Genomic DNA, 17,843 nt, shown 5'->3' on the forward strand with positions numbered 1-17,843 from the left:
AACGAGATGAGAGAACACAGACAGACACAAATCCATCTCCACTAAGTTTACTCAGATGGCACCCACGTGTAGTAGCCAGCAGTGTAAATGGTGATACCTTGTGATTAATTGAGGCGAAAGTTCACAGGCTACTCAAAAATTCTCCTAGGTTCAGGATTTCTTTCCATGTATCTGTGACTATATTCTATTTATAAGCTCAACATTCTCTATATATCAATATTAGATATGCTTACATATTAAGCATTCCATTTCTAAAGCTCGACTATATTAGCAGTCGCATTAGAACTAATAAAAGCTTTACAGGGTCCTAAAGCCAATATTACATTATATGTTAACCAAGTAGATTTTAAATAAAAATTTGAAAAAAAAATTTAAAAATGAAGGCCTTACGCAATCTAGGTTAAGGTCAGGTCACCAGAAGACAGTGTTCCCTTCATTGCTCATTTGCAAGTGCCAGCTAGCAGACTATAGAACCATTAGGTCTCTCTTCCTGGGTAAGTGTTTTATGAAAATAAAAGATACAGCTGGAAAACAAGGCCGTCTTAGAGTCTGTGTCATCAATTAAAACTCAGACAACACATCCAACACCGTTTGGCAGCAGAACTCCCTGGAGAGTTGCTGCCACCACAGAAGCTGGCCGCGCCCGGAGATTCTGTTCTGGCACGCTGGGGGCAGGGTGCAGCGAGGCATGCTGTGCAGGGGCACAGGTCTCCGCGACACAGGTGAAACCCTGGCCTGGCCTCGAAGCTCTGCCCTGAGCCCAGCATTACCTGCAAAGAGGCGCCAATGTGTGGCGACCGCCTCTGCATTGGCCAGTCGGCGGGCTTCCGCACGGAGACACAAGAACTACGGGGGATGTCCAGTGTTTATGGCTCTAGAAGGCCCTGCACACCCTTTATTTTTGCCAAGACCCCCCGAACGTGAAATGGGCATGAAGAGCGTGAGCACTCTCCGTCCAGCGTGTCCACCCAAGGGAAAAGTACCTAGCGCCACCGGGTCCGGGTTGACGGGGCTCTGCTGCCGGGAGTGGCCGCCACCGCCGCCGCCGCCTTTCTTCAAGTCCTCAGCGTCGCTGTAGCGCCGGATCCAGTAATTCAGCTCCTCGCGGTCGGCCTCCTGACACCGCCGCAGCACGGTGAGGGACCGCCGTGTCTTCTCCACCATGTCCATGATGCAGTTCAACAGCTGTGGAAGGGGCGGGCGCGGGGGAAGAACACAGCCGTCACCACCACCGAATGGCTCGGGCCGGCAGCAAGACAGACCACCGCAGGACCAGGAGGGACGCCATGGCTGTCCCCAAGGCTTCCTTCCATCTAAGTGTTTTCAAAGGTCAGACCTGACATTGAGGGCCGACTGAGGAGTAAACTCAGTGGGAATGAGAGTAAAACGTGGGAGGCGTGAACATGACTCACGACAGAGATTTCGGCTGAAGGCACACAGCCAAGTTCCCGATACTAATCCCATTAGTGTATAAACCAAATGACCCGTTTGCAATAAAACAGCAACCCACGGATCTGGCTTGGAGGACTCCTTTCCACGACCTCACACTTCTCTTACGTCAGTGCCTTTGATATTAATGTAAAATCAAATCCTGCATGTATTGCAAATATTCCCACTCATTACTTTCTTCAAGGATAGCACCCTCAAAGCATCCCCACCCATTTCTCTTTTATCATAGAAGCCCACTCCAGTTGTTTTGGAAACATATTTTAACCTAAATGATTACCGATATCTTACATGGTCAAGATGTTTCCATTCCTCTGCCCATTCTCTGTCTGTTAGTCTGTGATCAATCATTTCTTCTTGACGTGTGCCATGCAACCCTACGAACGTAGAGAAGAAGGCTGAATCACCCTACAGTGTTCGGGACATAATCCATACGCACACAGGCACTTAGCAAAGACTAAACTAAATGATGTGAAAATGTATTTGATTTTTTAATGGAGACGTAAGTCATACTCACATTCGCAATTACCTAATGGGCTCTTCAAAGAATGATAAAATGTTAAAACTAGGAAGAACGTTGCAGGTCATATGGTCGGAACCCTTTATGTAGGAAGAACAGGGAGTAAAGTGACACCAAGCACTGAGTCAGTTATCCATATCATGTTCCCAAATTGAAAATATAAATATATACTAACTCTTAATAAATATGAGAAACCACAACGAGACATTAAGTGGTTTCAAAGTGCAGCTTTCTAGCATTAAAAATAAAGACAGCATAAATCACTTTACATGGTAGGTATATGCTTTTCTAAAATGAGCATGGTTAAAATTTTTCCCCATTTCAGCACAGGCAAATGAACACAACTCTACTGTGTATACCTCCATGATGAAACTAGGCCATGAAGAGAGGGCTTGCAAAATATGAAAGCAATGTATACTCATTTGGTTTACTAAAAAAAAAAAAAATTTTAAAGAAATAAACTGGACATCACTTAGGAGAAAATGCAACATACCAGATGTAATTTTGGACAAAAATCTTTTTTTTTTTTAAGATTTTATTTATTGAGAGAGAGAGGGAGAGATCGCATGTGTGCAAATGCGGGGAGGGGCAAAGGGAGAGGGAGGGAGAGAATACCAAGCAGACTCCCTGCTGAGCACAGAACCTGACCCCAGGCTGGATCTCACAACCATAAGTTCATGACCTAAGCCAAAATCAAGAGTTGGCTGCTTAACTGTCTGAGCCACCCCTGCGCTTAGCTTTGGACAGATAATCTTAAATCCAATCCAAGAAACCAAAACCCCAATTTGTAATCTATAGAGTTAAGTATTAATGCTCTTCAGCATCACAATTAAGGTACAACACAAAAAGGTAATGTGGAAGTGCTTACCAACCGAGCAACAACAGCCATGACGAGCAACAACAGCCATGACCGTGGGCAGTGAGGTAGGATGCTCATCAAGATAGAAAACAAACGTGTCTCCCTGAGAGGACAGGGTGGGAGGCTATGAGCAGAGACACCCAGATTGTAGTGCTCCTCTTACAAATTCTTAGTTTCCACTACAAAAGAAGGCATTGAACTATGGCAATATTTTCTACTTTAAATGATTAAAACCCCTTTTTAGTTACGGGTTACTAACCGTTACTCTGAATAGCAAATTAAGTCTGACATGGTGTGGGCTTCTAGGCACCTAGGTAGGCTCCTTCTCAAGAGGGCATCATGTGGGAGTTAGAGGACAATGAGACTTCTGAGATACTGAATTGCACTTTCTGTGGAAGCAGAGTGGTTAGAAGTCCCTCTTTTACCTGATACAGAGAAATAAAGATGATGAGTCACATGACTCTTTTTAACCAACCATGAAATGCAATTTAATTTATAGCCGTTGGAGACACACACACACACACACACACACAGTGTTTTCTTAGATTAAATAAAAAGCTAAATATAAATCACTTCACATCATTCTTGTCTAATTAGAACATGTTCAGAGATACATTTTTAAAGTTAAAATGGTCAATGCCACCTATTGGTAAAAAAGTAAAATTGCAAATATGTGTTAATAATTTGCATAATAGAAAAGACATTGGGGGAAAAGAATATTTAGTTATTACTCTGTCTGTTGTGACTATTTCAAGTTGAAATGTTTGCAAATATGTAATTTTTGTTGACTTATTTGTTGCTTATGTTTTAGGAAATAAAAACACTACCACTGAAATGAGTCATCACAGAAAACAACCAGAGAGTGATGAAGATATAAATATGGCATTGACTTTCACAATGGAGGCATCTTACTATTTGGTTTTGAGGACCAAGAACTTTAGAGGTTTCGAAAGTTTCAGGCGCACCTGGGTGGCTAAGTCAGTTGAGCATCTGACTCTCGATTTCAGCTCAGGTCATGATCTAAGGGTCATGTGATTGAGCCCTGCATCAAGCTTCATGCTCAGTGTGGAGTTTATTTGGGATTGTATCTCTCCGTCTGCTCCCAACCCCCACTCACATGCTCTCTCTAAATAAATATTTTTTTTAAAAAGTTTCAAAAATTCGGCAGATCTAAGTCAACAATGATATAAGCTCTAACGCCAGGAGGAATATTAATGAACCATAGGATGCCTGTGGATAATGGGATTCCAACATTTGTGGAATACTGCTAAGTTTCAACTCGTTAAAAAAAAAAAAAAAAAAGGTACATTAGAAACATGTTTGAGCCCAAGTACTTGGTAAGAAAATATATAATTTGCTGCTTCTGAACTCTGAAAGTCATCTGTTAGAAAGAATCAAATCTCTAAAAAGGAAAAACTAAATCAACTCAAAATCTTACATTTATTAATTTCTATTTCAGATACTTCAATATTCATCACCACACAATTTTCATTTATATTCATAATACCAAAGGGATATACTAGGGGAAAGTAACTCATGATCATTAAAGAGCACATTTCCATTTGTGGGCAATTTGACAATAATGTTGAATCCTAACTGGTTCTTACAGTTTAGAAGATTTTAGCTAACTAGACTAAAACTCTGAAGTTTATTTATAAACTAATGCTGTTTGTAAAGGTATTTTATTAAAGGACTCTAGTGAGTGTATGTCTCTACATAATAGGCATTTATAAGTCATACTAGACTAAGTATACATTTATGACAATTTTTATATTCTCAAAATGGCAGCCTAATGTAATACCACCATTTGTTACTCATACATCAAGATTTTATTTTACACTAACACACACTAAACTGGGCCAGACTTTAGGGATGGTTAAGTAGTTGCACATATTTATAGAGATTAGCACTATTAGTTTTATAAGCTAATATAATTAAAAGGTAAGAACGTGGTCTGAAGAAAAATCATATAAAACCAGTGGGTACAGATATAATTCATAAAGGGATATTTTACATTACCAGATGAAAACATAATCATTGCACAGAAGCCTAATTACTTCTTTGCTGATTACTTTATAGTGCACTGGAACTAATATTTTATAAAATAGCATTTGCTGCCTAACAAAGAGGCCATTTCCCAGCACCTACAAGAGCAGGATATCTTGAATTCATCTTACAATAACCTGGTGAGTCCACTTCTACTTGGAAAATGAGCAATCATGCTCATTGGGGGCCTAACATCATAAAAAAATGGCAAGCCCTTGACTTGACGTAGAATGAGGTTGTTACCACATTTGGTTGGGGGGTGGGGGCGTCAAAATATTGATCCAGGCTGAGAAATGACATAACCACTTTTTAGAGCTCTTCAGAAATCGTACCTGGGAGAACATTAGACAGACTGGTTATTAAGAAAGCACAAATTATATGCTTAGTCATTTGTCCAGCACAATATAGAAAGGTAGCAAAGGCCGTTGTGGGGAGCAGAACTACTTTTTGACTGTCTCACAACCAGGGCCTCAATCATGGCCCCTCCCCTCACCCTGAGCCTCCTTTCCGACTTTCTGAATATTTGGGGGATTACATGGAAAAAAGGCAAAAAGATCCAAATACAGCAGCCCTGTTTGCTAGCAACTATAGTGAAAGCTTACGTAAACTTCTACTCATCACACTACCTCTGTCTCTGGCTAAAAACACTGTGCCTGCTACCCGAGCACTGTGGCTGTTCCCGGAGTTCTGCATCCCCAGCCCCGTGTTCTCGTTTTCCACTTAGGCTTTCTTCCCTGCTCTTTCCACCACCCTGCCCACCAACTCTACCAGCCAGGCAAGTTCAGCAGCAATTAGCTGACTAATGAAGTCCTGCTGGTAAGTGGAGTGGACACAGGAGATGGAGAAAGAAGAAAGGATTGACGGTTGCTCTCAGTTTATGAATAGCTCCAGTTGCTAAAATCAAGAATTACAAGAGCCTGGAACAGTGCTCTGATGCTCTCCCCTGACCCCTGATCTCAGGGTATCCAATCTTACCTTATTCACTTTCCCTCTTATTTTGCATGGCAAATATTTGCATGGCAAATATTTGCATTTATAAGGCCATGTCTCCTAAATGCTTCCCTCTTCAACAGTTTTATGTAAAGAACGAATGAACACAGGCAAATGGATCACATGTTTCCCTAAACTCATTCTTTCTTTGGCACTTTGATCTATGACACAAAACTGTCAATATTAAATTTAATCACTGTCACTTGCAGGTGAAGAAAGTACCAAACCATTCCTCAAAGAACATCTGTTGCTTTAAGCCCGAGACATCGTGCCTCTCATATTTTTCAAATACAGAGTACCGCGAAGACTGGAAAAACCAAACTGAACCCTAAGACTGTCTGAAATAAAAGTACGATGAAAGAAAAGGAACATCTTAACATTTTTAAAAATGTTTGTGGCAGACAGGCTGCGTATGAAATCTCTAATGTTTAAAAAAACAAAAAACAAAAAACCTAAAAATTCACTTTGCATTTGTTGAGGACTTTATATTAATTTAGGTGCCCCTTTCCAAAAAAAAAAAAAAAAAAAAAAATAGGCTGCTGTCCTAAAGACCGTAAGTAATTAAGAGAGAGAAAGCACAGCTGTTAAAAAACATACTCATACTAACCCACTGTTCTCATAAAGGAGACGACATAGAGAGAGAGAAGAGAATTTTTACCCCTATCACACAGATTTCAAGCCTCAAGTTCAGTTGAGAAGTAATGACGGGAGTCTTCAAGCATCCAATGCCATAAGAAGTGAACCGATTCTTCAAGCTTACCCATAGGTCTGTTTCTGTCCCTGAGGTCCCTGTGGCTGGGGTGTCGATAGGAGTCCCTGTAGTGGTGGGCAATGGCCATATCATCCAAACGGTAATGCTGAGGTGGAGGTGGGGTGGGGTGAGGCAGGCCATTGGGCTGGTAGGATAAGCCGTTATTTGGACTGTACCGCTGGCCTGGGCTAATAGTGCATGGTCGCTTGCTTGGATGTTCTGAGTGCAAAGGCTCTCTGTCAAAGCCATTTTCTTTGGTTCTAAAGGGGGAAGAAAAAGTTTCATCATGTTATTCAGAAGCCAGCATAGTTCAGACACTCACATTTGAACTTACAATATAAACAGAGTATTTATTTATTGGCCAGAAACTTCCTAAACTTGGCTTCCCAGAAGACCTGTGGGAATTCACTGGAACCCGTGCTGAGGCCTAAGTCATCGCAAGACCGCACACATGAGAAAATGGGTTCACGCCTCACCAAGCTGGCAGATATCTTTCTGGTTGTAGCTCGCATGTGTGGTGAGGTCACAACTAAGAGTACTCATACTTTATTACTTAAGTAAGAGTAATCTTACTTAATCTCCCTCCCTAGCTAGCATATTTATTAAAAAACAAAACAAAACAAACAATAAAAAAAAAAAAGTACTTGATTTCAAACAAATTATCCTAAAACTGAATGGTGTTTGGTGAAGATTCATCAAAGTGGTTGGTATGGCATCCCTCTCTTGATGAATGCTGAAGGAATTCCTATTCCATTTATCCAACCCGGCATCTGATTTTCATGTTGGAGAACATCTAAGAGCTAGCTGTGTGGTCCCATACAATAGCTACATGCGGCCATTTAAATTTAAATGGAAGCTAATGTAAATTCAGTTTAAACCCAGTTCTTCATGGGCAGTAGCCACATCTCAGGTACTCACCATCACAACCTGTGGCTATGGCATTGGACTGCACCTTTACGGTGCATTTCCATCATCACAGAAAATTCTATGGAAAGGGCTGATCATGCTGAGCTAACACAAGGAAGCAACGCAACATCTGGGACCCGGACACTGCCTTCCCCAGCAATCATTAAGAGCTACCTGGAAGTCAGCCCCCTTAAAGTGGAGAAGGCTTGCCCAGGGAGCCTCTGTGACCTTCCTCAGGTGTCTGGGCAGGATGGGCACACCCTGACTGCATTTCATGATGGGATACACAGAGCTTTAAACTTGCCTTTCAGAAGGAATATGGTATATGAATGAGGCCCTGATAACTAATCACTGCTCCTACATTCTTACACAGAAATGGGGCTAAAGAAGTATTTGGGGGCTGGATAGAAACTTACTCAATATATTCTTAGAAACTAACTCAATACATTCAGGAAAATAGGAACCAATCACATCCCAACTTTGACCGAAATCACAGCTCCTACACTAACTATTTCCTTTGTATTTGGCTCTCCTCACAAGACTAGCACTCTAACCTTAGACCAGTGATAGTATCTACTTTCCCAGGAAACGTCTCCATGAGAAACTCTACCAAGTCACAGTTGCTGCAGACTTCCACATGCCTTTTTTTATTTTAAGTTGGTAACAATAGCATAGAGGCCTTTTAAGACACTTTTCCTAGTTTCTTAGGTAGAGTCTAGGATATGCTCTCTGATCAACACCAGAGGCATCTGCATGGAAACGAACTCAACAGAGATATGGAGATGAGAGCATTAAGACTCTGCCATGAACCACCCCGTACATCCCTTTAGGGTAGAGCCCCAGTGACAATGTATACACACCAGATGGAGAAGGATAGAGGACGCAGACACAGAAGGCCCAAGCACACAAAGAACTAAGAGAAGCTCTGCAGAGTTGAATGTGAAATAATATACGGCCACTACCTGCTGAAGAGAGAGGCACAGTTCTAGCGACAGGAACTGAGCCAACGCTGGAAATGGCAGCAGGGCATGGTCCCCGCGAGACTAGCAGCCCGAAGTCAATGCTGCTTCCATCCAAGTAGGTGTCTGATACATACGGGCTCCATACATCTTGATCACTGATATCAGACTAAATGCCCAGTGTACCTCAGACACTACCTGAATACACTGTTGAAAATAATTTTTAAAAGTGAAAGGGAACAATCTAGCCACCAATTTATCTTCTAAGAGTAAATTTGACATTCTAATCTTTATTTTTATATCCTGTATATTTCTGAATAAAACATCTCAACATTCAATGCACATCACCAGCATAAATCAGTTGATAAATACTGAAGACTATTAGTAGCTATGAACATAATGCTGACACAGCACCTACCTTACCGGCAGGGTGGTGTAGTGGAAAGAGCACTGGACTGGGAATCAAGAGACCTGAGATCTAGTCCTGGCTCTTCCACGACTAGCTGTGTGACCTTGGGCAAGCCACTTAACCTCTCTGGACCTCAGTGTGCTCATCTGTAAAATGAAAGGGTTGGACTAGATCAGTGGTTTTCAAACTGTGCCACCTGAAGTGCTTTTACAGGATTCTGCAGGCAATGAAGAATTTTTTTCCCCCAAACATCAAAGACTTGAAGGACAACAGGAACCCACTGAATTTTCTGTTTTGCAAGTTGGGGTTCAACCTAAGGTTTCACTTTAAAGGACCAGATCTGTTGCTAAAACCAAGTTTGAAAACCACTGGACTAGATGATTGCTGAGGTCCCTCCTAGTTTGAAAACTCTGCGATTGAATTATTCTGTATTTACATCCAAATGGCCTAGTTAGGACATCATGGTTATAATCGAAACACACAGGCTGAATGCTTCGCTGGCCAAATTCTGTCAAAGTCAACCACTTTAGCCAACAGAGAACGTCTCTGTTCTTTGCTTTTAACAATTATTTGTAGCGTGTGTGTGTGTGTGTGCGCGCACATGCAGAAATAGAAAATATCCTCTAAATATCTTATAGCAGCCCCTGTTGCATTTCTAAATATGCAAACATCTCTGACCCAGCTGTCAGACCACCTTGATTTACTGGTTTTGCCTCTCTTTGTTCAATAACAGCAACATACAACATTGGAAGAATTCTTGTAATTTTCAAAGTGGCTGGATATATGTTATTTACCTTCACCCTCATATCAGCTGTCTGATCAGTGTTATTACTTCAGTGACCCATTATTATGAAATAAGAGGCTTTTTTCCCCCTAAAACAAGGACAGTAATATCCCCAAGCAGGGCGAGGTCCCGAGTGGGTCCTGTCATTTCTATCAGGACCCTGCTGTTCTATCACTCTGCTAGCTATGGAAACAACAAAGCTCAACACCTCACAAAGGTAGTTATATTTTAACAGCAAAGCATTAAAACATTCATGGCTCATAGAAACAAAGCTATGAAAGGTCTCCTTGGTGCTTCCACAAATCACCCATGTCTGGTTATAGGGCCAACCCTATTCAAAGGAGTTATGTCCAGAAAGGTAACTAAAACATCTTAATTGCTATTTGTCTGTCTTCTTCTTAAAAAATACCAACAACTATTTACACCTCATTTACTTGAACAAATTCTAAATTAGCTCTTTTAATGTTGCCCTTCCAAAGCGTATCCGGCTGAACGAACAAATTGTCCCATCACTTTTCATTGTCCCGTACCAGCATACTCTTGAAATAACTCAAATTCTAGTGGGAAGTCCGTCATGTCTCAGAGATTTCTGAAAGGCATTTTGTTTGTTTTTTAAATCAGCCTGAGAATATTCTCTCTCCCTACCAAGAGAAATTTTCTGAACATAACCCAACCACATCAACATTTAGATCCCAATCACTTCTCAGGAATCTGAAGGCCTTTAATAATAAAGGGCCACTCAGGACTCAGCTGTGTGACCTCGGGAAGGTTAACCTCTGGCTTCAGTTTCCTGCCCAGTAAAATGGGATGAATGGGAAATAATAAATGTTAAAACAAACACAACAAAACTTTAGAGACAACCTAAGTTACATTTTATCCCACCTCAGGCTGTTTCCCCGCACCCCCCGCTCCTCAATAATGGAGGCTAGGCTACAACTTTCTTTTCCGAATCAAGTCCTGCCAAGGGTCCCTTAAGCATCTGTAGCACAGTGCCCTTTGCCCATCTTGGCCTGTTCACGCCCCTGTCCTCTTGACCAGAGTCTCAGCCAAAGCCAGGGCTAACTTGCCAGCAGACTCTCACAATAAAAAGACACATATATTTATTCTTGTACTTTAGAAGTCTAGATTTAAATCTCATTTTAATGTAGTAGCTTGATGTTTAAAAAGCCCAAAGACATTAATGATTTGATAGTAAGCGCACCTTCCTTCCCTTTTCTAACACATGTGATTTGTTGAGGTTTCCACAGATTAATGGGACACTGAATCAAAAGGGGGGCTAAAATCATTCTTGACATTCTTTTGTCAGCAAAAGGTCTCTTCAGGAATCATTAGGAACCAGGGAAGTTTAGATAAAAATTTAACATGCCACCTTTCCATTGATGTTGAGTAAGGCATCTGAAATTAAATGTATTACAAATTACCCCGCCTCCTTCAAATGAAATTCAAACCTAATTCGTCATGACACCCCAGAGGGGTTTCACACTTTTTGCTCTCTCCCTGGAGGAAGTGGGATATGTAGACAGGGAAGTACAGAGAGCTGAATGACACAGGACCATCATCGCTGGGCCATATGGAAAGAAATGCCTTCAATCCCTCCATGGCTGACGCAGCACATGCTAATAATCCCTTCAGGTGCGAGTAAGATGCAGGCGGTGTTTGCCACTCCACACACACAGCCACAACACCTGGGCCTTCAAGAATTACAACAGGCAGGTTCAGAGAGCCATCTGAGTCTTCCCTCCCAAAGCTTGCCACCTGCTCAACTTGCTACTGGCTGTCCCCACGCATTTTCTGATTTCTGGCCACTGCAAGGTTCTCAATTCTCCTGCTCCTGCTACCTACAACTGTGCTTTCCCTTTCTAACCTGTTATCTATAAATTCCAACTGGAACCCTCCAGTTTTTTCTGGTCAGTGAGCCAATCATGGCATTCTGTTCCTGAGCCACGCATGGCTAATTTCATTGTTGTGGGTATTTCAGAGATACATCTTTTAAAACAATAGAAAGCAAGATAGTCATCAAGAAAGCAAACAAGCAAGACTCTTGAGAGAGAGACCATTTGGTATACTACTGAAAATGACTGCATTAAATGCTTAACTTTATTTGTTCAAGTAGGATTGTTGGCATTGCTGTGTGTGTTGTGTGGGGGTGTGTGTGTGGGGGGGGGTGTTTTGCTTTGTTTTGGTTCAGACACCCAGTATGTGTAATACATTGCCCTAAACTTTCCTGGGAATAAAGGATGCCCAAGATACAATCCACGATGCCCCAAAACCCTCTCCGTAAGATAATCATTTAGTACTAGACTTAAATTCTTTTTGGAAGAGTGCTGGCAAGAAATCTTCACTATAAACACAATTTAATTAGAGATGTAAGGTTTCTATACATTCATGAAGGACCAGAATTTGGCACATTGCATAAAAACAGTACAAAAGTGTATCGGGACACTAGAAGGAGTAAAGATCACTCCACAATGGGCGCTCAAGGGAGCAGGGCTGTGGAGCTGGCTTCAAGTTTGGGCACTGCTAATTGCTGGCCGTATGAACTTAAGACAGTTTAACTGCTATGCGCCTCAGTGTTTTCATCCACAAAGGACGATGACTGTCTCAGAGCTACTAAGGACCATCTGAAAAAACCCACATGAAGAGCCTAGCCTGTATTTGGCATTTGACAACATAATCAAATCAGTTTGTTTTCAAGGTGGGGCATTCAGCGGCTGGTGGTCTAAGAGTCATTATTATAAGATCACGGACACTCGAGTCAGAGAATGAGGGGTCAGAATCCCACCCGTGTGCCTCTTAGAAGCCACGTGACCTCAGACACATTCTCCAGCCTGCCTCTATACAATAGGCCTGGTAGAAAATAAAGCGCTAGGTATACAGCAGGCTCCCCTTATCTGTGGTTTCACTGTTCCCAGCTCCACTTCCCTAGGCAACCTCAGTCCAGGAGCAGATGACCCTCTTCCTCACATAGAGTCTGCAGGCCAGCAGCAAGCAGCCTAACGTGACATCACACCACCAACATCATTCACGTCACTTCATCTCATCACACAGGCATTTTTCATCCCACATCATCACAAGAAAAGTGAGTGCAGTACAAGAAGGTACTTTGAGAGAGACCTAACTTATTTTACAGAACATTGTTATAACTGCTCTATTTTATTTTTGTTGTTAAGAACATGATGCCTCATTTATAAATTAAACTTTATTACAGGTATGTATATATAGGAGGAAACACAGTATATATAAGGTTTGGTACTATTCGTGGTTTTAAGGCACCCACTGGGGGTCTTGGAACCAATGTATGCCCCACAGATAGGGGGGAGGAATTACTATATATTATGTCAGTTACTTAGCATGAGGCTTGGCACATCTTAAGTGCTCAGTAAAATAGTAACTATTTTAAATATTTATGATTGGGAAGATTTCATTCAAATAGCAGATACTACCTGAGTTAGCCTGTAGAGTATGAGTAGAATGACGACATACAAGAACCAAGGCACTGAGCAGAAACCATCAGTTAGAAAACAAATGAAAGCATGAAGAGTATTCAGCAGGAGGCCAGACCCTAGGGGAGCAGCAAGAAATAAGACTAGCCAAGTTCACATGGAAGTTGGTGTGGAGAGGCCAAAATGTCCTCTACAACCAGGCAAGTCTGATCATGTAAATGCAACTGAATGCTATTTCACTAGAATACTTCATGATTGATCTGACTATATAAAAAAGTCATTTCTACAGGAATGATTACTCACTTTGTGCAACCAAAAACTGCGTAAAAGATGCAAAACGAAACAAGAGTATAACATAAATTCCCTACATTTTGTCACAGAAAACTGAGTGCAGTAGACAATACAAATCTAATTCTGATTGGCATAGTCAATTAATACAATAATTTGTTGTAAAGTGTATCTACTTTTTCTTTTTAGAAAGACGAAAATACTGAAACCTTATTTATGTTACAGAAATGGAAAAATGGGCCTAGCAGTTTCAGCAGCTGTGTGCTATGACGACCAATCTTATATATTCAACCACACAGTTTCAAAACGACTGCCTTCTGACCCTCTAACCTTCAATGTTTTTTAACTTACTAAACCAGGAAACCTGGCTGACTGTGGATCCTCCATCATTAAAAAGATCTATAAGCCCCCAGAATATTATACTATTGCATTTACCCACTTGAGCAATTATGCAGCAGAAATAAATGAGGGAAAGTAAGGGGGAAAAAACCCCTCCAGTTTCTAGTTGAGCTTTCCTTATTTAAACTGCACATCAAAACATATTTTGTGCAACTGCAAGATTTCAGGTCTGTAAACATGCTGGTTTTACCCCTAAGAAGCTTCGTGACTTTAAGCAAGATTGTTGGGCCATAATTTCTTCAAGCACTGGCCTGGTCGATCCATAAGATCCCTCCCAGCTGACGAGCTTCAGAATTCTAAAGGTCAAACAAGTCTTTTCAGAAAATAGTATTTAATTCTCGAGGGAGGAGGAAATACATATTAATGCAACTGTGTGGCCTACCTAATAAAGTTTAGATGTGTTAAGCTGAGAGCGATTTAGAGCATAGTTCTCTTAAAATGATGATAAATGAGAAGAGGATTAATATTTCACATCGATCATTTGAAACAGTAAGGGGTAGAGGTAGAAACAGTGTTACCCATACAAACCCAAAGATCATTCAGTTTGATTTCTTAAACAAGGAAGATTCTCTAAGTCAGAAAAGCAGCATTAACAGATGCAAACATAATATTAAAGATGAATTATAACAAAAAGCTGCAGGATCAAAGCTGTGAGAAAAGACAGACAGCAATGATGATTAACACGAGTGTTTTCACCTTCATAATTCCTATGCATTTTGTAGTCTCTGAAGAATGCAGCCTTCTCTAATTGCTCCTTCCCTCCTCACCCCATGTCAAAGTGTGAGTGTCTTCACGACTGTCATGGCAAAAAGTTTTAAAGAGTGCTCTTAGCTTCTAGTCTTATCTTTGAAAGCGGTCACTTCATTTAATCAGCACCAGGAAGGTTCCTATCCCCTTTGTCACCTTCTCCCAACACAGAATGACAAAATCAAGGTCTACTATAACCAATCAACTCTTAAATATGAGCAAAGAGTAGAAATTGGAATTTTCTATTTACTTTCCTTAGTATCTTAGGAAAAAATAATGTGATTTTAAAATCAAAATTATCTTTTTCTAAATTGAGTTCTATAGTATTCTACCACAGACCTACAAATTTGGCATAGTTCTTCAGAAACTCACCCTGGAGATATTTTAAAAAGAAAGTGGAATAAATTTTACTCTTTCTTACAGGGGGAAAAAAAAAAGATTCCATAGATTTCCCTCAGAGTCTTCATTTCTCTGTAAATAACAATAATGTTTAAAAAAAGAAGGAACGGAAGCAGTGGCAATCATATTTAAGGATGAGAAGGAAGTTAAACTTGCCACAACCCCTCCCAGAAACGTATGATGACTGTTTCGTAGGGTAGATATGCAATCGTCACAGAATTTAAGCCCCTAAAGTTGTAAACAAAATATAGAGCGCTCTTTTGTTCATGACATGTCATGAACAAATTACCAAAATGTGTTTTCTCCTCAGGTGTCAGTTTTTCCCTCTTTTAGTGACTGATGGTTCCCAGTGTTATTACAGAAACAGATTGATCTTTTTAATGAGCCAGTTTAATAGACTCCAAAATCTCACCGTGGCTGCTCATCCATGTCAGACCATATGTACCAACAAAACATTCAGTAAAACAAAAAAAGCTCTGCTGTCAGACAGCTCCATACTCTATAAAATTTCATATAGTAGATCTGGATATACAGATAAATAACCAGAGGAGAGGAAAATGCATATGCAAACAAGATGCAGAAAATATATGCAAAAAAGTACTGTAGAGACCCATATTTTCTTGGCTCTGATCATATTCCCACAAGATACCAATGTATTTACACAACATATTCTCATTACCCGTCCTCCTAACTCTAAGGAAATCCATTTGCCATCCTTCCATTAAAACACACACTTCAGGGTTCCACTTGAAAAAAGAATGTTCCAGTCAAAGAGCAACCGTGTGAATTCTGGCCTCCAGCAACTAACTGCCTCTGAATAACTGAAGGGCTTTTTAAAGAAAGTTCCACCTGATCAAACGCAAATGTGCATGCACACGCAGCTACAGATCCCTAGAACAAAAATGCTGATTATCCGTGGAATCTACACGAAGTTTCCATATTCAGCCTTAGTACGCTGCTCAGGGCTCGCCACAGCATCGTCCAAGCAAAGCCTGCAGGCACAACACCTTCAAATACAAAACACTGGGAAAGGAGATCAGTGGGGAAGTGCCTGGGCTACAGAGAAGGGAATGAAACTGTTGGGTCTGCTACTGAGCAGTTGGGGTTTCTAGAACACTTCCAATTTTGCCTGTAGGATTATCTTCACATTTATCACAGCTATCCAGAGCTTTTCCTGGTACCCCATCCTCCGCCCAAATAAATGTTTTCTTCCCAACTGTCGTCCATCTAGTCTCTAATTCTTTTACCTTATCCTTGAAAAACGGAGCTGCAACACCTCCATATGTGCACACAGTACAGGAGTTCCTGCAGGGTACGGGGGTTAGCAGCAGACAGGAAGGCACGTGTGAATCATCTATCCTAGGGCCGCTTCTTGGTTTTCAGTATCACGTGGACATGCCACTTGGACACCTGGATTAAGCAGTTGCTTTTCAAAGCTAAAGCACTAAATGCTTAAATATGACGAAGGAAAAATGGTTTGCAAAAAGGAGAAAGCAGCCCTGTTGGCAGGTCGTGTTTGGAGGCAGGTCTAGAGCATGTCAGAAGTAAACTAATGTTTAACCTTTTGCTTTTGGATTTTAAACTATCAAAAAGTCCTATGTTGAAAGGGAAAAAAATGCAGAGACTGTAGCATAAAAACTGCTTAACAGAGGATTATGTAATAACTGTATGTAAACTGGCTGGCTTTTAATAACATTCTGATTTGCAAAGCAGCTAATACATTTAAGGGTAGCTAAGTCGGTCACAGATAGATGTCTCTGAGTAGCTCCAAGGATCATAAGCTCCCATGAATCTGGAATGTGATTGTGCCAGAATGTTAACCTCTCAAAGGCTGTTTCACTCATGCCTGATGAAATGCAGACACAGGGTGGATAAGTAGAGAAAGGAAACAAAGCATAGGGCAAACACGTTTCTGAACACGGTTTCATTTCAATACAGTTCCATATTTTTACAAATATGATGCAAGATGCTGCTCATGAGACTTTATATTCCTATATTAGAAAATATTTGCAAATGAGGATGAGGCACGCAAAAAAATTATTTTAATAGGTACATGGGAAATTTCACGGCATACACCTTATTCACCAGCTACTTTGTAGGGCTGAATGGAGAAGGGGCTTTCCTTTACAGTTCTCGGAATTCTCAGTTCTGAGAGCAGCGTGCCTGCTGGAATGAATACTGCCTGATAAATTGTTCAACAAAGGTGCCATCTACTAGTTCTCTGCCTTAATGCTAATCTTCACTCAGCTCGTCTAGCTTCCCAGAAGTTTTCTCTCAACTCCTCTAAACCCCAATTCAATAGCTACTGCATTGCATTCACTGAGCAACCCACAAAGGCCAGCTTTCCAAACCGTCCTGTTCTGAGGAATCTTGGAAGGGTGAACTTCCTCACACGGGAAGGGCAAAATACCTGGTTGGGTTGAATTCTGTAATAAGTGAGAATTTTCATCTTGACTGTGTTTCTAACAACCATGGGTGGCACTGAGCCCACCCGGATGTTATTATTCACCCCTTTTCCTTTACTAATAAGACGGCCAAGATGAACCTGCACAACAGCCTGACTGACACGGTCTCGGTGACCTCCCAGGCCAGCGTGAGCGACCCGACGGCCTCTGGGGCAGCTCGCTCAGCACTTCAAAAGCAACAGGCCTTCAAAGCACAGATGGGAGGAAAAGGCCACGGTGGGTCCAGGGCCCTCCTCCCTCTCACCTGTCTGGAGTTCGCCTCTTCCCGTTTTCGTTCACATCGAGAAGCAGCTCTGAGGAGTCAACAGGTGAGGTGGTGCTGGCGTCCAGAAGCAGCTGTTCATGCTGGGCGAGGTACTGGGCAGGGTTCTGTTTGGCCAGCCTTGCGCAGTGGAGGAGCTCGCGCTGCAGCAGGGGCAAGTTGGCCTGTGG

General features: G+C 41.4%; 1 protein-coding gene across 1 annotated transcript in view; it reads right to left on the reverse strand.

Annotated features, from left to right (window-relative positions):
* RUNX1T1 (RUNX1 partner transcriptional co-repressor 1) overlaps positions 1 to 17,843 on the reverse strand; it is a 130,709-nt gene that overhangs the window by 26,414 nt on the left and 86,452 nt on the right. The window contains 4 exon segments of the mRNA XM_032316914.1: positions 984 to 1,185; positions 1,738 to 1,823; positions 6,622 to 6,872; positions 17,656 to 17,837. Coding sequence (XP_032172805.1) covers positions 984 to 1,185; positions 1,738 to 1,823; positions 6,622 to 6,872; positions 17,656 to 17,837 — 721 coding nt within the window.

This window comes from Mustela erminea, chromosome 16 (assembly GCF_009829155.1).
Source record: "Mustela erminea isolate mMusErm1 chromosome 16, mMusErm1.Pri, whole genome shotgun sequence".
Classification (NCBI taxonomy): Eukaryota; Metazoa; Chordata; class Mammalia; order Carnivora; family Mustelidae; genus Mustela; species Mustela erminea.